The sequence below is a fragment of the Juglans regia genome, chromosome 11, assembly GCF_001411555.2.
Source record: "Juglans regia cultivar Chandler chromosome 11, Walnut 2.0, whole genome shotgun sequence".
NCBI classification, from domain to species: Eukaryota; Viridiplantae; Streptophyta; class Magnoliopsida; order Fagales; family Juglandaceae; genus Juglans; species Juglans regia.
In genome coordinates this window covers 27,189,638-27,210,119 of record NC_049911.1, presented here as the reverse complement: position 1 = coordinate 27,210,119, position 20,482 = coordinate 27,189,638, and the positions used below count along the sequence as shown (strand labels likewise).

Below are 20,482 nucleotides of genomic sequence, written 5' to 3'. Positions count from 1 at the left end.
TTCTGTGACAGCTAGAGCCGAGCCCATGGCTCCTGAAGAATTATATAGCTTGCTTCTTACTCATGAAAGCCGTTTGGCCCATACCAATCATCTTCCTGCAACTACCCATCTCTCAGCCAACATCAGCACTTCTACTCCCTTTCATGGCCGTGGTTCCTATCGAGGAAATTACCGTGGTAATCATTGTGGTCGTGGCCGAGGTCGTACCTTTCCACCTTCTCCAACTTTTCATCCCAATCAGTCTTCTTCCTCTCAGCCTCCCTCTCTCTCTCACTCAAAACCCACTTGTCAAGTCTGTGGCAAGGTAGGACATAGTGCTATAAAGTGTTACTACCGTTTCGACCATGCATACCAGAATGACCCTCCTCATTCCATCACTGCCAACTACAGCAGCTCTTTACCATCTCCTGATCAGTCTTGGTATCCTGACACTGCAGCAACAAACCACATTACCTCAGATCTGGGTAACCTCAACATCACTTCAGGACCATATGGTGGTAGTGAACAAATACGAATTGGTGATGGCAGTGAGCTACCGATTGCCAATATTGGTGACTCCATGTTTTCCACTTCTTCACACTCCTTCCTTCTTAAAAATCTTTTACATGTTCCTTCCATAACCAAAAATTTAATTTCTGTTCAGAAATTTTGTCTTGATAATTCTGTTGTTTTTGAATTTCACAGTACTCATTTTCTTGTGAAGGATGCAACAACAGGAACCCCACTTCATCATGGTCTCATGCATAATGGGCTCTACTCCTTCTCCAAGCTTTCAACTCCTCCAGCTCAGGCCTTTGTTGGTGAACGTACAACTCCTTCCCAGTGGCACTCGCGTCTTGGTCATCCGTCTCTTCAGCTTGTGTCTCGGATAATCTCGGCTCATCATCTTCCAGTTTTTACTCAATCCCCATCTTCAATTTGTTCAGCATGTCGTGCAGCAAAAAGCACTCAATTACCTTTTAATTTCTCTCATCGTCATTCTACTAAACCCTTGCACTTAGTTTACTCAGATGTATGGGGTCCTGCCCCTGTTCTTTCACGAGAAGGTTTCAAATATCATGTATCTTTTTTGGATGATTTCACTCGGTACACTTGGTGGTACCCATTAGTGCAAAAATCAGATGTTATGTCCACTTTTATTAAATTTCAAACACATGTTGAACGTCTTTTTAATTCCAAAATTATCTCTCTTCAAAGTGATTGGGGTGGTGAATATCGTCCCCTGCACAATCTACTTGAATCACAAGGAATTTTACATCGAATATCTTGTCCACACACGCATCAACAAAATGGGGCAGTGGAAAGGAAACATCGACACATTGTCGAAACAGGTCTTGCCCTCCTTGCCCATGCCTCCTTACCACAACTCTATTGGGCTGATGCTTTTCACACAGCTGTTTTTCTCATAAATCGACTTCCTTCTTCAGTTCTACACAACATTTCTCCTTATGAAAAATTATTTCACAAGCCACCAGATTACACTTCTCTCAAAGTCTTTGGCACTACTTGTTGGCCTCATCTCCGTGCGTACAATCGTCACAAACTTGATCTCAGATCTACTAAGTGTATTTTTATTGGGTACAGTGAATCCCATAAAGGATATTGTTGTCTTCATCTTCCTACTCAACGTCTCTACATCTCGCGTGATGTAGTATTTGATGAAAACAACTTTCCCTTTGCAAAATCTCAGTCCACGTCCGCATCCCCAGTTTCAACTCTTCCTTCCATCTTGGGCCCACCACCTCACTCCAGCTCACAAAATAATGGTCCTTCTCGGCCCACTAGTCCCCTACCATCTTCTGAGTCATTACATCTCCCCTTACCTGACCCAAGTCCAGTATTGCCTACCTTATCTTCTTCCGCCGAACCTTCTTCCTCAATCCGACAGATATCCTCATCCTCTGAGCCTTTCATTGTTACTCGTTCTAAAACAAACTCTCTCAAATCTCGTCAATATAATGATGGCACGGTACTCTGGCCACCACCTCGAAGTTATTTGACCACTATATCCATTATTCCTGAAGAACCCACTTGCTACACTGAAGCTGTCAAGTTCCAGGACTGGCGTACAGCCATGTCAAATGAATTCCAAGCTCTTCTTCAAACCAATACCTGGACACTTGTTCCAGCTCCTGATAATACTAATCTTGTTGGTTGTAAATGGGTTTTCAGGACTAAGCGTCTCTCGGATGGAACTGTCGAACGCCACAAAGCACGCTTGGTGGCAAAAGGTTACCACCAACAAGCTGGAGTGGACTATTTTGAGACTTTCAGTCCAGTTGTAAAACCCACAACAATTCGGACTATCCTCTCCATTGCAGTTACTGAACATTGGTCCCTCAGACAGCTCGATATCAGCAATGCTTTCTTGCATGGGGATCTCCATGAACAGGTTTATATGGCTCAACCCCCTGGTTTCATAAATCCAAACTTTCCTCATCATGTGTGCAAATTGAACAAAGCTATCTACGGATTAAAACAAGCCCCACGGGCTTGGTTTTCCAAGTTGAGCAATCGGCTAATGGAGCTTGGTTTCACCCCCTCAGTGTCTGACTCTTCTCTTTTTATATATCATCATGCCTCAATCACATTATTTTTTCTAGTATATGTAGATGATATAATCCTCACTGGTTCCGACACTAATGCCATCACATATATTCTGCAAGCTCTCAACCATACCTTCCCTGTCAAAGATCTCGGCCCACTTAATTTTTTCTTGGTCTTGAAATTCAACCACTTGCCTCTAGACTTCATCTTTCCCAGAACAAATACATCTGTGATCTTCTGAAGAAAACAAACATGGATCTTGCCAAACCTGTGACTTCGCCTATGTCTGCCTCAGTTAAATTAACACTTGCAGATGGTCCTGATTTTGAGGACCCAACCCTTTATCGCAGCACGGTGGGAAGCCTTCAATACTTATCACTCACACGTCCGGATGTTGCCTATGCAGTCAACAAAGTGTGCCAGTTTATGCACACTCCTAAAACTCCTCATTGGCAAGCTGTAAAGAGGATCCTTCGATATCTTAAGCACACAGCACATCTGGGCCTTCACATTAAACCATCCTCAGATTACTCGTTGCATGCCTTCACTGATGCCGACTGGGCAGGCTGCCCAGATGATCGGCGCTCAACGGGTGGCTTCTGTATTTTTCTAGGTCCCAACCTGGTTTCATGGGGATCCAAGAAGCAGAGTACTATTGCATGTTCAACTACAGAAGCCGAATACAAGGCGTTGGCTAACACGACAGCAGAACTTCTCTAGTTCCAATCTCTTCTCAAGGAACTTGGTGTTTTTCTTATAAAACCTCCAACCTTATGGTGTGATAACCTGGGGGCAACCTACCTCTCGGTCCATCTTGTCATGCATTCCCGCACAAAGCACATCGAAATTGACTTTCATTTTGTGCGCTCTCTGGTTTCCTCAAAATCGCTGCATGTTGCGTTCATCTCCTCCAAGGATCAAGTTGCAGATGTCTTCACAAAGCCCTTAGTATCTACTCGGTTCCTTCTTCTACGATCGAGTCTCACCCTGATTCCCACGTTGGACTCGCGGGAGGCTAATAGCAGTAACAAACCAGTCAGCTCCAGCTCAGCTCCACCATGTCATGCAACTCAGCAACAACTCGAGATCACCTCCAGCTCAGCTCATATTGCTGAAAATGATTCTGAGTACAAATCTGTAAATAAACCTTTGTGATTTTGTTTGTATTGTATAAAGGAATCTTCTGTAACCGCTTCTCTGGTGTAGGTAGCTGTAGTGCGCTGATGCACGATAGGTGTTTGTTATATTACCTGAATGTTCTAGGTCGTTCTCTTCAGTCTATATATAGGACACTGTATTGAACAACAATAATAAGAAAGTCTGAAAATTCAAAAGAGAAAGTTCTCTGTTATTCTATTTTTATTTCAGCATACCAGAGGCCACATCTCTTCTTTCTTAACCACTCTATCACCAACATCGAATCCATCTCAATCTCTACATTTTGGAGCCTCTATAAACGCACTATTCGCAGGCCTTGAAGCAAACCCATAAACTCTGCAGCATTATTAGACTGAGTACCAGTAAATATTGAAAACCCAAGAAGCAATTCTCCTTTATGGTCGCAAATTACTCCCCCCGCACCTGAAGGCCCAAGAATCCATCACTTGTCCCTTAGTCCCTTCCAGTTTTTTATCTTTATGGTTCCAGTCAGATAAGATCCCCTCTCACTCATCTCCAAGATTACTATTGTTTTTTTTGTTTTTTGCTCTTACAAATCTTCATGAACCTGACACTTATCGCAAGTGTCAAATTGATCATCATTGGCAAAAGGCCACGTCTGAAGAATTAGATGTCCTTACAAAAACTTATATATACTTGTGATCTGGTGGATTTGCCCCTTCATAAGTTTGTCGTTGGATGCAAGTGGGTATACAAAATCAAGACTTGGGCAGATGGATAAATGGAATGATATAAAAGTCATCTAGTTGCAAAAGGCCTCACCCAAGAGTATGGTACTAATTACGAAGAGACCATTGTTCCCGTTGCTAGACTTAACTCAGTTCGATCTTTGCTTGTAGTTGCTGCAGTTTGTCAATGGACCTTGTTCCATATGGTTGTAAAAAATACATTTTTTAATGGTGATCTTGAAGAAGAAGTGTATATGAAACCTCCTCCAGGTTATGAGCTCCCTCTACATAAAGTCTGTTGGCTTTGTCGTGCCTTATATGGTCTCATACAAGCTCCTAGAGCTTGGTTAGCCAAATTCAGCTATGTGATCTCCCAATAAGGTTTTATATCTAGTGCACATGATTCTACGTAGTTTGTCTGCACAATTTCTATCAATACTATTCTTGTTTCGATATACGTGGACGACATGATTATCACTGGTGATGATATTGCAGGCATGCACACTCTTCAACATTTTCTTAGCCAAAACTTTGAGATAAAGAACTTGGGCCAACTGGAGTATTTTGTTGGCCTTGAAGTTACCTCTAGTTCATAAGGTTATTATCTTTCTCATGTAAATATGCTTCTGATATTCTTTCTAAGGTTGGTCTGACCGATAGTAAGATCAGTACTATTGCTACTCTTGAGACAAATGTCAAGCTCCTTGTTACTAATGGTGGGCCTTTATTTGATCCCACTCTCTACAGAGCGTTGGTTGGCAATCTTATATATTTTGTTGTATCACGATCGGATATCTACCATGATGTTCACTTGGTTAGCTAGTTCATAAGCGCCCCTCGCTCTACTCATTATATTGTTGTTCTTCGTATATTGCGCTATGTCAACGGAACATTGTTTCATAATCTTCACTCCTCCCTGCCATCCCTTGAATTGCGTGCCTACACTGATGCAGATGAGGTTGGGAATCCCACTGATCAGTACTCCACCACTAACTACTATTTTTTACTTGGGACTTCCTTGGTTTCATGTTGTAATAAGAAACAATCTGTTATCGCCCTTTCTAGCACCGAAGTAAAATACCGTGCACTTGCTGACACGATTTATGTATTTTTGTGGTTATGTTGACTTTTGAAAGACACAGGTGCTCCTCAGCCTTCATGTACCCTCTCTTTTGTGACAATCGCAATGCTATTCATGATTGATTGCCACTTCATCTAACATAATTTTCAGCAAGGCAACTATCTTTACGTTCCATAATTTTATTTCCAAACTCAAGATGGCGTCTTCATCATCATCATGAGTTTGAAGGAGATGTTAGAATATTACCATACTTATGATAAAATATATTCATAATATTATAGCATATGTACGGTAATATGACTTATTTTCTATCATATTTAGTTTATGGTGTAAATCAATTAGTATCGTTGATTTAATGTATTTTCATTGTCTCTTTGGTCTCTTTGTCTCCTACAAATAGAGCCTTTTATTGTATAGTTTGACACACATAAATATAAGTTGTTCTCTCTCAATTTCATTTCAACTTGTTATTTATCACAAATGTTATTGTCGTTACTTCAATTGATTTTTAATGAGAATAGACAAGCATTGAATTTGGGAGGATTTCTTCAAAGAGCAGCCGGTTCAACCAAGGATATTCATATACTACGACAGTTCGAAATCAAATTAAATAGTCCTTATCCATGACACATTTCTTTGGCTATTTGCCAATTTGAGTTCTGCAAGGCATTGCCTGCAACAGAAACTAAAAGAGCAAAGCCAAACTTTCACTTTCTTTTCCAAGGACATCAAATGCGCCACAATCGAACATTTACTACTTACATATAATCATGACAGTGAGACAAAATGTGATCTAATAGAACTTTTACAACAACAGTCATGTGCAATAACAAAAGGGGGCTAGACCATAGTTTTGAATTCAGGTTTTGTTCTGTTCCGACTGGAATATATATACTTTGTTTTGGCCATTCTTCGTTCTGGTGTAGTACCCGGTACACTATACATTCTCATTCCAATTCATTCTAAATTTTGGCCTGTTGCAGCCTCTTCCAGCCAATTTCGGACTACATTCTGTTCCAAATTGTTTTAATGACAATTTTATAATTTTCTTGTATTTAGACGACATTTTTGTAAATTTCAAATCTAGATAACATTCATGTAATTTTAAAATCTAAAAAAGATTTATATCATTTAATATTTTTGTAACTTTAAATATGGCTTCTCATTCTCTATCTTTGTTTTAGTATTTTCAACTTACATTCATCTTATAAATATTCAATTATTCCACACACACACACGATATACACTTACATGTACATGTAATTCTTTTATTAATTATCATTTTACACACACACAAATACATACATGATACACATTTATATATAAATGCATTTATTTTATTCATTATCAGTTTATATATATATATATATATATATTATATAGCTAATCCCAAAATAGTACATTGAAACGCGCTGATAGTGAAATATTCTATTCCAATACTTAAACCCGAATAATCACTGAAGCATAATTTAAAACATTGATCCAGAATCCAACAATGCCTAGTAAGCATAAGTGTCCTCTTTATGAAACCTACCCCTACATGGTAAGGTATGATTGCCCTTCTCAATCCAAAAGCCCAGCTTGACGATAGCTCTCTACACCATCAATGAGAGTGTCCTTCGATGGCCTGTAACTCCAACCTAACCTTTGCAATTTATCTGAACTCAGCCTTAGTTCTTCCTGCACTTCAGTGAAGCTGCCAATGCGACCACAATGCAAAACCATGAACAAATATGTCATATATAGAGAACTTGGTTGACTGTTAACTAAATAGCTGAAAGAGAAGCTTACTTCTTAGGATAGTTATAATGGGGGTATTTACTCTTCAGCATGTCCACTAGACTCTCTGTCTTGATCATGTGTGACATGCAGATGTATCTTCCTTCAGCCTTAGGCTTCTCAAAAGCTAGGATTAGTGCTTCAGCTAAATCACGCACGTCTACAATCCATAGAAGCCTGTTTTCCACCGATTCAAGTCCTTCTTCATGAAAAATTGACAAAATACAAATAGTACTTCAGAAATAAGTACAACATTCATTTCGACTTGATGAAAACAATGTTTAGGGGAAAACAACTAAAGTTACTCATCCATTGATTATTAGCATGAATTGCAATCGATCTGTTAATATATAAAAAGAAAAAAATAAATTGTTGTGACATGTTCTAATCACAAGACAGCTTTATCCAATTGAGCTCCAAATTTGATTACGAATTGAAGTTAACTTTGATAGAGTACTCTAATGAGACACACGGTCAAATAATCAAATAACATGCATACGATTAAGAAAATGGATTCATACCATAGAGGTATATATATATGTGTAAGATGTAAGTACCTTTCAGAAGTCTCATGAAATATGAACTACTTGTGTTCACTGTAGACTGCAAAATTGGCCCCAAGACAAGTGTAGGGCATATGCTTACAACATGAATCTCACTTCCTTTCGCAAGCTCCAGCGCCATACTTTCTGCTTCTGTTTTAGAGAGACAGTACCAGTTCTGGTAGGAATACATAATTAAAGCATTCTAGAGAAAGATTTTTGAACACAATCTATATATAATGAATAAAATAGAACTCCAAGCTCAACAAATTAAACTTTGCACTTTCAGATTACTTACCTTAGCGGTTCTACAGTATTCCGTATCAGACCAAGAAGTTTCGTCCATAACTTGATCCTTGGGCCAACTTGGATTCATGAACACAGCAGCAATGGAGGAGACAAAAACAAATCGCTTAACTTTTGCTTCAACACTTGCTTTGAGTACATTTTGTGTGCCCTTCACAGCAGGTTCAATCACTTCTACCTTTACATTAATATATATTTATAATATAATTGTATTATTATTATTATAGTTGTAATTTCTTAATAGTTTTGTACTAACTAATACAAAAACATTGATATTTTAGAAGGGGAAGAATCACAGTTATAACTCGGTTTAATATTCTCACTCTGGGGTTTAGTATTGTCTCCGCGGGTGAAGGAACTGGACAGGCAACATGGAATACTCCTACGCACCCTTCAACTGCTGAACGTATAGAGTCGTAATCCAGCAAGTCTGCCTTAAATAGTCTCAGGTTTTCAGATGCCTTCTCAAATGCACTCAAATGAGCATACTTCGCATCTCCTGCATTCACAGTATTTCCAAAGAGTTCATCTCATCAAAGAGCCCTCAAAAAACTGATTTTTAGATGCAAAATAAGTATAATTCATATATATAGGAAACTTCTAAATTTTCGCTTGATATATATTTCCAAAAAATAAATTAGTAATTGAAAATTATGGTATAAAAGGTCATATATCCATGGAAGATCGATCCTTACTTGATTTTAATTTCTACAGCTTTGATGGTCCTTAAAAATGAGTCCATATGACTTTCATATTGTTTACCATAAATTATATAATTTTTTGTTCAAAGAACAAAAGGTTGTAATCTATTCCGATCAGGAATGATGCTAGGATTAAATTTAGGTGGCCAAGTTAAATATTTTTTACGGGGAGATTTTTTATACAATAATAAAAAAAGGCCTTGAAATTTTTGTTACAAATTTATTTAAAAGAAAAAACTCAAATTTTTGGGGTTGCCCCTTATCTAAAATTGGTCCCTGATTCCAACTGCAAATGATTATAGTGGACATGAGTCAAAGACATGATCTCGTTTATTTTTGTAGAAAAGATGAGATGAAACGAGATAAGTTAAGATAAAAATTAAAAATTAAATAAAATATAGTTAGAATATATTTTTTTAATATTATTTTTTTTTTTTAAATTTGAAAAAATTAAATTTTTTATTTTATTTTGTGGAAAAATTTTTAAAAATTATAATTATAATTTATTATTTATTTCTATACATAATACATAATTGTTTTTATACTATTAAACATTTAAAAAAAATTTCACAACATCGTTAAAAAATATTTTTTTAATTATTAAATAAAAAAAAAAAAATTGGATGACCATCCTTAAAAGATTATGGTAGGCAAAGAAGGGCGATTTCAGAGTAAGATTGATGGACGGAACAGATAATGTACACAAAGAGTGATGGAATAGAGAAAAGAGAGAAACAAAGGGAGAGAAGGTAGCCAAATTACCGGGTCGCCTTACGGTTGCGTGGACGAAGTAGTTCTTAGAGAGGAGAAAGTTGATGAGCCACGAAGCAACGAAGCCTCCTCCCCCTGTTACGCATACGCTTGCTTTCTCCGCTGCCATTTTCAAATGTCAACGCCTCTGTTTCTCTCACTGACATCCCCCTCAACTGTTAAAGCCCGATTTATAATTTGAGAAATGATTGGCAATACATAATTATTTTGAAAAAAAAATAAATATAAAATTTAAATAAAAAAATTAATTTTTTAATGAAAAATTATATTAAAATGACTATATAACGTATGCACATTATTATCTTATAATTTTTTATAATACCTTCAATGATGGTGACCACTTAACAGATTTACCAGTTCTTATAAATTATTTTTTAAAATCTATTAGAAAGTGAGCAATACCTTTTTTTAGGGAAAACATAGTTGTCAAATGATAAATAGTTCATATTTTGTGTTGGGTAATATTATTAGAGTATTTCCCTCCGGTCTTTTTCAAAATTTTCTATAAGAGCATTCATAAATCATTTATCTTATCGTTTAAATATATTATTAATTTTTTTATTTTATTTTTTATATTGATTTTTATAATATATTATACATTAGTTTATCTATTTTTTCTTTATATCATTTAAATAATATTTTTTTATTTTTTTAAACATTTCCTTTCTACCAATAAATTTATAATATCCATATATTTTTTTAAATTTGTAATATATTATTATATAAAATCAAATCAAAATATGAAAAAATTGGATAAATAATATTTCCAAAATATTTGTTAGAAAAAAATAAAATAGAGGTGTTTTAAATGATGAAGGATAAAAATAATTTGTATTAAAATGTAAAAGTAATAGTAAATGAAGGAGTAAATGAAGTATAAATAATAAAAAAATTATTTGAAGGATGAACAGTACTCACTACAATGTAGTGAGTTATTGTGGCAATTTGTATTTTACATGTTCTTTTACATAATTGGATGAAACTCATTTTATGAACAATTCTTTAAATAATTTACATTTTTTGTATTATACATAAGCCATTGAGAATGTTCTAATTTAGCTCAAAATCACATTTTCTAAAAGTTTTTCTTAAATTTTACTCATCTTTCAAAAACCCCTACATCTCATTCCCTATTATTTTTTTCTATTCTATTAAAATAATATTTCTCTATTATTTCTTTATTACTTTTTTCTCTCACTTTTATTTATAAACTTAACTACTCAATATTTTTTCTTATGTTTTGAACTATTACTCTAGTGAATATTTTAAATAAAAAATTAAATTATTTTTTTGCGGGTATGATAATATTTTTAAAAGTAATTTTTTTTATATTTTGGTAATTATTTAAATTATTTTTAAAATTATTATTTAAATCTATAATAAATATGATCGAAAGAAAATATAGATGATTAGAAGAATAATTTATTTTATTTACTAGAATAAAATATTGATAAAAAATATTTAGGAAATGAATAGTAATTTTTATATTTAGAGAATTACTGTTCACCCCTAAACCTTTTATCTAAAATAAAGATTTGGATGTGGAAAAATTTTAACCAAATTCCTAAAATTTTTCTAAAATTATAAAGAAAATGTGCCTTTGCGGTATTGGCTAGGAATGCTTTTTAAATATAAATTGTACTTTTTAATCATTTTTGAAAAATTAAAAAATTTATCAATATATGAATAATCACTCTTTAATTATTAAATAAATAAAATAAAATAAAATACATTCAAATTGAGATGACAAATTGAAGCGACGTAATATCATTTTCTTTTAGATAATTATAGGAGAAGCAAGATCTGACTTTATTTGTGTACGAGGTGACATTATCTTGTCCGATGCCATTACAGCATAGATATGTGTCCATGTCGAGCATTCCTGCTGATCTGGAACCCTCCGAAGGAAACTCGCGTAACTTGACTCTTTGCGTAAATAAAATTTGAGAAATACTAGGAAATAGATTATATAAATTTATTTTTTATATAAAATAGATCTAATGAATCACATAAAATCACATTAATTTATAAAATTATTTTTATATAATTTTTTTGTGATTGTAACATTTCTTGCATAAAATCCCTCATACTAAATATTACAGCAAATGAAAAAGAATTTTAAAATATAGTAAATGAAGTCTCTTGGTTCTGATTTCAGGATTTTTCCATCCAAATTTGTTAAAAATGATTGTCTTGAAATTAAGGGAGGATTCAATAATATATGAACCCAGTGCTTACACAAAAAAAAAAAAAAGATATGCACTCAGTTCTTTATTTATTTTGAGACAGTTAATGAGAAGAAAAGATACACATGATTCAACTATCTTGACAATCCTATAAATTTTCCAGTTTGAGTTCTGTAGGGCGTTGCCTACAACAGGAACTTAAAGAGCAAAGCCAAGCTTTAACATCCTTTTCCAAGGATATCAATAATCAAACGCCACACAGTCGAACATTTATTACTTGAACAGAACCATGACAGTAAGACAAAATTTGATATATATGACAGATCAATTTAAACAGTCATGTGAAATAACATAAGGGGGTCCAGACTCCACCAATGCCGTAAGCATAACTGTCCTGATCTTTATGAAACTTACCCTTACTTGGTAAGGTAGAATTGCCCTTCTCAATCCAAAAGCCCAGCCTGACGATAGCTCTCTACACCATCAATGAGAGTGTCCATCAATGGCCGGTAACTCCAACCTAACCTTTGCATTTTTTCTGAAATCAGCCTTAGTTCTTCCTGCACTTCATTGAGGCTGCCAATGCGACCACAATGCAAAACCATGATCAAATATGTTATATGCAGAACAACTAGGTTGACTGTTAACTAAGTAGTTGAAAGAGAAGCTTACTTTTTAGGATAGTTATAACGAGGATATTTATTCTTCAGCATGTCCACCAGACTCTTTGTCTCGATCATGTTTGCCGAGCAAGTGTATCTTCCTTCAGCCTCGGGCTTCTCAAAAGCCAGGATTAGTGCCTCAGCTACATCACGCACGTCTACTATCCCTAGAAGCCTGTTTTCCACCGATTCAAGTCCTTCGTGGAAACATTGATAAAATACAAACACTTTAGAAATAAGTACAACATTCATTTCGACTTGTTAGAAAAAATGTTTAGGGGAAAACAACTAAAATCTCCGATCCATTTATCATTAGTAATTGCAATCTGTTAAAATATAGACAAATGATAATTGAAATCGTGAGTGTATAAGTATCGTACAATCACTTTAAAAAAAAAAATAAAAGCAAAATTGGTATGAAAAAAAATAATTTTTTAATAATAGACTCCACTTTTTTTTAAAGCGACTGTATGACACTTGTACACTCTACAACTATACTTAGCATTACTCTAAAATATAAAAATAGAAAAACATTATTGTGACATGTTCTAATGATAAAACTTCGTCTAATGGAGTTACTCCAAATTTGCTCAAGAATTGAAGTTAAACTTCGAATATTGACTCTAGCGAGACACACCGTCGATCAAGACTTGCACAAAAATCTAGCTAGACAACGTGTGAGATGTTTAGTCAAGTAAGGGCAACATCACCAAACATGCATGCGCATAGGATGCACGATTGAACAAATTAAGCTCCATCGGATAGTTTGCTAGACGTGCATGAGACGTCTTGGTCGAGCAAATCGACCCATGCAAGTTTCAATTTTAAAAGGTTTGTAAGTCCCAGTTTAACTCTGATTTAAGCCATATCAACATAATATACGATTTTCTGCAACTTCAATCTTTGATCCTTAATTTACAGAAGATTTCTCACGGTATGAAACTTTAGCTTGAGATGTTAATAATCAGCCTCATTAGCGCATGATCAAAAGTGAGAAGCACATGATCAACTTTATACACGATTACATAAAGTACTTTACTGCAACCAAAAATTCTCATGAATAACATGCATACGATCTATTAAAAGAACGGATTCATTCCATAGAGGTATTAATTATGTAACATGTAAGTGTACCTTTCAGAAAGTCCAATGAGAAATCAATTACTTCCGTTCACTGTAGACTGCAGAAATGGCCCCAAGACAAGTGAAGGGCATATGCTTACAACATCAAGCCCACTTCCTTTCGCAAATACTCCAGCGTCTCAATTTCTGCTTCTGTTTTAGAGAGACAGTACTAGTACCAATTCTGGTAGAAATAATACTTCATTAAGCATTAATGTAGAGAAAGATTTGTAACACAATCTATACTTCTGAATTGTTATGCAACTATACTAATCTCTAGCTCTGATGACGAACTGGTATCATACAATATAATGCATACAATAGAACTACAAGCTCAGCAGAAATTTTCATTTTCTGATTACTTGCCTTAGTGGTTCTACAGTATTCCTTATCATACAGTATATGATTTTCATAGCGTTTGCCATAAATATATATCATTTTGTTCCGTTTTCCTTGGACTAAATTCCTGGCCTCCAAATCTTAATATGCATTAGGCTTCGTAACAATCTATTCCCAACATATAACAATATCGGTTCTCATTAATATCTTTTACGGTGTATACAAAAGAAGATTCTTGAACCCAATATAAAATAAGCAAAATTCAAAGAAAGAAGGACACAAAATGAGAACGAAGTGTTTCTCTAATTTTCTAGAGAATTTGGAGCGGCCCTGTTTGGATTCAGATATGAGTTGGGATGATTTGTAAATAATATAATAAAATATTGTGTGAAAATTTAAAAAAATTGTAATGATGAGATGAGATGAGTTGAGGTGAGTTTTCAATCCAAATCAAAAAATTCGCAAATGAGATTCCCTATTTAAAAAAAAAAAAGGATAATTATGAAAGTCACAACTAAAATAAAATAAAACTTGTGAAAAGTCACAGTTTTTCAATCCGTAGATATAATACATTGAAAATTTTTATAATTCATCAAATGGCACTACTTTTGTTTTGGCGGCCAAGCGATTATGATTCTTATCCACAATAAGCATGCATTGCTTCAAAACACTACATCACATGTTCATTTAAAACTTTGATTGTAAAACCAACACATTGAATATGACAATGATTTACATTATTTTTTACTTGATAAAAAAATATTTTAATCATTCTAGATCTAAAACCAACAGATTTTTAATACAATGATAAAAAAAGGCCCTTAAAATTTTTGTTACAAATTTTAGTTTTTAATCATTCTAAATCTAAACCCAACATATTTTTAATGCAATGATTAAAAAAAAAAAAAGCCCTTAAAATTTTTGTTACAAATTTTATTTAGAAAAAAAAAAAAAACACAAACTCTTGGGATTCCCCCTCTAAAATTCATCCGTATTCCAATGAGCATGGTGACAAGTGTCATGACACAGTCTGGTTGAAAGGAAATAAAGCATTAGACAAGGGGATATGGTCAAAGACCCCATTAATAGTTTATTGAAATAAACAACAGTGGTCGAAAAAAGACACATTCTCGAATCTCAACCCTGGAAACCCAAAGAAAAAATCGATAACCGACGACCATTCTCCACCGAGATTATTTATCAGGAATTGAAAATTTAACGTGCGTTTGTTAATACAACTATTTTCAAATTTTTTCTTTTTAAATATTACTTAAATATAGAATATTATTATTAATTATAAATTTTTATTTTTTTCATTTTATCATTATAATTTTTCTAAACTTATAAATAAAAAATACAACTTTTCAAAATTTAAAAGAAATATAATATTAAAAAATTATATTAAAAAACTTTTAAGTTTATAATATTTAGTAGATTTCAGGGTAAGAATCTTGATGGATGGAACAGATAATCTTGTAGAGAGACTACCAAAAAAAGGAAAAGATAATCTTATAGAGAAAGTGATGGAAGAGAGACAAGAAAGAAACCAAAAGAGAGTTAGGTAGATAAGAGAAATGATATTTATAGTTATGAGTATGTAAGTATTGTGTAATTATTTTAAAAAATAAATAAATATAAGATTTATATGAAAAAATAATTAATTTTTTAATAATAGATCACACTCTTTTTTAAAATGACTGCACGATATTTATGCATTCCACGACTGTATATAATATTACTCGTAAACAAATATCGAGTCGCCTTATGGTAAAGTGGACGAAGTAGTTCCTAGGAGTTTTGTTATATATAAACAAGTTTACATATCAATCTGTATATTAATATTGTTATCTATATATTTTAAATTTAAATTAATATTATTTTTAATAAAATTTATTTTTTAATTAATTATATTAAATAAGTAAACATATTAATGAGTATAATCATTTACGATTAGATTTTTTCGGTTCCTTAGAGAGAGGAGAGAAGCTTGATGAGCCACGAAGCAATGAACCCTCCTCCCCCTGTTACGCATACGCTTGCTTTCACATCTGCCATTTCCAAGTTGTCCACGCCTCTCTCTCTCTCTCACCGACACCGTCAAATCCGAAATGATATTTATAATTATAAGAGAAATGAAAAATATCAACCTACATTCTCAGTTGAAGAAAAAAAAATAAAATTTCTGAAGAGTGTTCTGCGGCTTCCGGTTGATGTCCAGTATTATCCTAATTATAAATGATATACGTATAATCATTTTAAAAAAATAAATAAATATAAAATTTATATAAAATAAATTAATTTTTTAATAATAAATTTCATTCTTTTTTAAAATAATTACATTATATTTACTCACTCTATAATTATATCTATTATTATTTATAATATAATGTTACTCATTATTTATTTATTTTTATTATCTTTTCATTATTTTATGACGTATTATTAAATGATTAAAAATTATTTATTATATTTTATTTATAAATTTATTATTTAATATTACATTATGAGATAATGAGATGATAATAAAAAAAATGATGAATAAATCCAACGAAGTGACCACACAGATTTGTCAAATTTTATAAATTGCTTTTAAAATCTATTTGAAAGTGAGTAAATATATATATATATATATATCTTTTTTTAGGGAAAACATATTTTTCAAACGATAAATAGTTAATATTTTGTGTTTGTGAAAAAATGCGGATTTTAAAATAAGAATTATTTCAGATTTTATGGGTGCATAGAGACAGCACCTTATATTTGTGCAGATTTAAATTTTTTTTAAGAAAAATTGGCATGCTGCACTATTAATGCTGTAAACATTCACATGGCAACTTACCTCATTTTCCTAATGTTGTCCTCATTTGGATACACCTACCTCGTTTTCCTAATGTTCATAATTTATGACGTTTTTTGCTGTTATAAATCTTGAGTATGATTAATATGCATATACAGCTCGTAACTAATTAAATGTCCACCTGGTTTTTTTTAGCAATATTTATAATTATTTTGCTATAAATTCTTAGGTGCGCAAATTTATTTTTTTTGCCACCCTATAGAACACGCCTGACATATATGAATAGGGTGGCTCTATCATCGTTGAGAGATCTTGCTAATGTATTTTATGTATTTTTTTTTATATATATATTTTTAATAATTTTAAATATTTTAAAAAATCACAATAACATTAAAAAATAATTACTTAATCACGAAATAAAGAAAATTCAAAAGAGGATAAATATATAACTATTTTTATAATTTATTTTACATCTCTATCGTAATTAATTGGGAGTACCTTAAATGATAAAATAAATTATAAAACAATTATACGAAATGTCATTCATTAATAATTATTTTTTTATCATTTATTTAAAAATATATTGCATACGGTTATCTGTGATTAAAACTTTTATTGTTGGGGCCGGAATGTAAACGTGCAACACATTATGTTGCCGGCGTGGAGCTTACGGCAGCTTGTCATGTACGTTGGAGGTTAGAGACCGTATGCGTGGTCGATATGTACTGCTAGGTGGTTGGGATGGTGGAATATGAGCCGATGGTTGATCCTTTAACCATCTATGGTGGTCGAGAATCACTCCGAGAGGAATGGTAATGTCGGAAGAGAGAGAGAGGGGAGAGAGAAAAATGTGTCACATCAATACGTAAAATTTGTTTATAGAATTTTGTTGCGGCTCTAACCGCCCTCATGTTTTAATTAGCTGCAGGGGAAGAAATAATCTAATTTTATAGCTTAAGCCTTGTCATAATACAAAAATCAAAATTTAATGATTATCAAGAGACAATCACGCCGTTTGTTGTTTTGTGATTCTCCTTGTAATTATTATTCGCTAGCTCCTGCTAGAATAAGAAAAAGTTGATAGGTGCGAATGCTTCTTGACTTTTGGCCTCCAAATTTTCTTTAAAATGTTATAATGAGCGATGGTTGGTTAGATCACGCGACGAATTAAACGTAATCATAATAACATTTTATAGTACCTATGTTGCATGCTCTCGCAAGGGGTTCGAAGTCCCGTCTCTAAGTTGAGTGAATGCAATGAATTAAGAATAATTCTACATATAATCGTGAAGTGCATAAATGAATCGTAATTGTTTTAAAAAAGACTAAGGATTATTATTAAAAAATTAAATTTTTTTTTTTATGTAGATTTCATATTTTATTCACTTTTTTCAAAACAATTATACGGTGATTGCACAATTCACGTTTGTAAATATCTAGAAACCGCGAATTTCTTTAATAAAGTGTAACATTAACCCATTGATACAAAAAAAATAAAATAAAATAGTTTTGACACATTTAAATTCAATAATTCAAGTGATTCGAATCCTTACAATTTTTTTTCATAATGAAAAAGAACACCCCATGATAAATAAGAATTACGCTACCTATTAATAAGTTTTATGACTTTCCAGCACTGCAAAATTGCAAATCACGTAAGAGTATGTTCGATCTGGCAAAATAAAAAAGGATTAAAAGAAGTAGCTATCCATTATATTTTCTTCTAAAGAAAAAAATAAGATAGAGTTCTATATACACTCATTTTGTAAAGAAAAATACTACATCTATAAAAGAATTTTATAAAAACAAATTTATAAGTTGATGCTTAAATGTCATATTTATTTTATAATAAGAGAAATTTAACATTAATAAGATGGTATCACAAGTCACATCAATTTTTAAGTTTAATTTTTAAAAATTATTCTTTTGTAAATAAAAGAAATACCCTACAATTAATCACTACCGTTAAATAGTTGCATATAATTGCTTAATTAGTTAAGCACGATGCGGTGGATCAGACTATTTTATAAAACCTTGATTTAAAGATAAATTGGAAATTACTATTGTACGGATTAAAATCTGGATAGACGGTGGATGAACTTAATCATCAAAAGTTTCTAAACCATTACAAATGGACTTCTAAGAGCATTCACATTTGGTGTCCTAAACGTCATTTTCCTTATAATTTAGGAGAGAATTTAGGATTCTCACCCTAGAATCTCCTCCAGCTTAATCCCTAATAGGATCCACTGTACATTTCCAAATGTTCTTTTTGTTGCAGCTACTCGTTGGTCTCGCATCTCCCTCATTTCGACTGTTGGGTACATTCGTCGTTTTTTACCCTCTCTCACATCGCAACCACCATCGACGGCGGCCTCTCCATCCGTTCGTTACTATAAGTATTCCTATCCCCTATTGGTTTCCTCCATTGCTAGGTTCCCTCAGTCTCATTCGCACACACTGATGATTCAGCTTCCTCCATGGTTTTTTACATCAAGTTTCTCTATCCCATTTCACTGAGAATAAGGTTCCTCCATGGTTGGATTTTCAAATCTAACGTTTTGACAAAAAACCCTAGATTTCCTTCGAGTTTTCAGATCTCCTTCGAATAAATGTTTTTTTCGAATTTTTGTTGCAATGTATTTCCTTCATTGCTGTGATAATCATTTTCTATGCTTAGAATTGGGGCTATTTCTATTGATTTACATATTTCAAATTATGAAAAAAAAATCCTAAATTTTTTCATCTGTTGTTTCATTGCTCTGTGCTATGAATTGCATTGTGATGTTGAATTGCAATTATTTCTGGATAAACACACTCCAACGCATTTTTTTTTTTGTACGTAAGCATAATATGAGCAAGATACACATTACAATCATATTAGTACTTCTATGTACATTAATGTCTTGGCTTCTATCTCCATTCCCTTTAACTTTGTACATGAATATTGATTTTTTTTTAATTATGCCTTACTTAGTCGTACTCTTCTATTTGTGTTCCTCAATTTTTTTCCCATCCATTGTTGTTCATATTATGTTATGCTGCTTGAGTTGTTAATGTTCTGTTATGTTATTGTCAAAATTGTTTTTGCATGTGCAGTGCTATTGCCAAAACTGTTTTGCTACTACATTTGCATGCTTTTTGTTGATTTCCATATCTTTGATCACTTTTATCTTTTCATTCTGAATTGGTCTGTGTTGTTGGATCATTTGTAGTGTTTGGTATTGGTGAATAATTATTTCTCGGGGGGGGGGGGTGGATGTCTACTGTTAGGCTGTGATGATGGTATTAGTGGGGGTTAATTCACAAGTGTTAGTGGGGCCTCATCGATGTGGCGGGATAATACTCACCCGGATGACTATATTGCAGTTTGTGATAGTTTTCACAAAAGGCAAATGGGGTTTAGATAAGATTTTACAGCCATTCGATGTTGGGCTTCAAGCTTATGCATGCTATAAATAGACAAACCATTCTAAGCCCCATTTAGTTATACATTTGATATGCGGCAATGGATGCAAATGTTTTTGTTTAGCATGATTGTTTTTGTGATTTTGCATGCTGTTTGAATTTTCTTTGAAATTTTGTTGGATTTTGTAAATTAAATTTATTTGTGTTATGTTGTGATAGAGAAGTAATGTGGCTTAGAAAAAGTTTTCTTTGTTGGATTAAATCCCCTTGGTTGTGATAATGACAAAGCCTTGTGGGAACACACAATGGTGGAACCAGAAATTTGTTTTCAAGTAAAGCTAAAACTATAATAAAATATTTTTTGTTCTATTTCTATACAATTTTTTTGCGGTAT

At 33.0% G+C, this 20,482-nt stretch overlaps 2 protein-coding genes and 1 pseudogene across 3 annotated transcripts; 1 reads left to right on the top strand and 2 right to left on the bottom strand.

Annotated features, from left to right (window-relative positions):
- The first annotated feature begins 2,799 nt into the window (after nucleotides 1–2,799).
- On the top strand, nucleotides 2,800–3,267 carry LOC109021092 (uncharacterized mitochondrial protein AtMg00810-like). The gene has a single exon (XM_019003640.2). It carries the CDS (start codon nucleotides 2,800–2,802, stop codon nucleotides 3,265–3,267), a length of 468 nt encoding a protein of 155 aa, XP_018859185.2.
- Nucleotides 3,268–6,873: 3,606 nt separating this feature from the next.
- LOC109021090 (cinnamoyl-CoA reductase 2-like) lies at nucleotides 6,874–9,710 on the bottom strand. 2 transcript variants are annotated; one of them, XM_019003637.2, is made up of 6 exons: nucleotides 9,566–9,710; nucleotides 8,426–8,601; nucleotides 8,095–8,280; nucleotides 7,812–7,974; nucleotides 7,267–7,456; nucleotides 6,874–7,171 (listed from the first exon to the last, which is right to left on the bottom strand). In XM_019003637.2, exons 1-6 carry the CDS (start codon nucleotides 9,681–9,683, stop codon nucleotides 7,039–7,041), a joined length of 966 nt encoding a protein of 321 aa, XP_018859182.1. In that variant the 5' UTR covers nucleotides 9,684–9,710; the 3' UTR covers nucleotides 6,874–7,038. The 2 variants fall into 2 exon arrangements, with proteins under 2 accessions (XP_018859182.1, XP_018859183.1); XM_019003638.2 differs by having other exon boundaries at nucleotides 7,267–7,453.
- A 2,493-nt stretch (nucleotides 9,711–12,203) lies between these two features.
- LOC109021093 lies at nucleotides 12,204–13,982 on the bottom strand (annotated as a pseudogene).
- Nucleotides 13,983–20,482: the final 6,500 nt, after the last annotated feature.

Coding starts and splice junctions, on each gene's coding strand:
- LOC109021092 (XM_019003640.2), top strand. CDS start 2,800: ATGGATCTTGCCAAACCTGTGACTTCGCCTATGTCTGCCTCAGTTAAA.
- LOC109021090 (XM_019003637.2), bottom strand. CDS start 9,683: ATGGCAGCGGAGAAAGCAAGCGTATGCGTAACAGGGGGAGGAGGCTTC. Junction 8,602..9,565: donor CGCAACCGTAAGGCGACCCG/GTAATTTGGCTA, acceptor CTGTGAATGCAG/GAGATGCGAAGTATGCTCAT. Junction 7,172..7,266: donor CATTATAACTATCCTAAGAA/GTAAGCTTCTCT, acceptor TCGCATTGGCAG/CTTCACTGAAGTGCAGGAAG.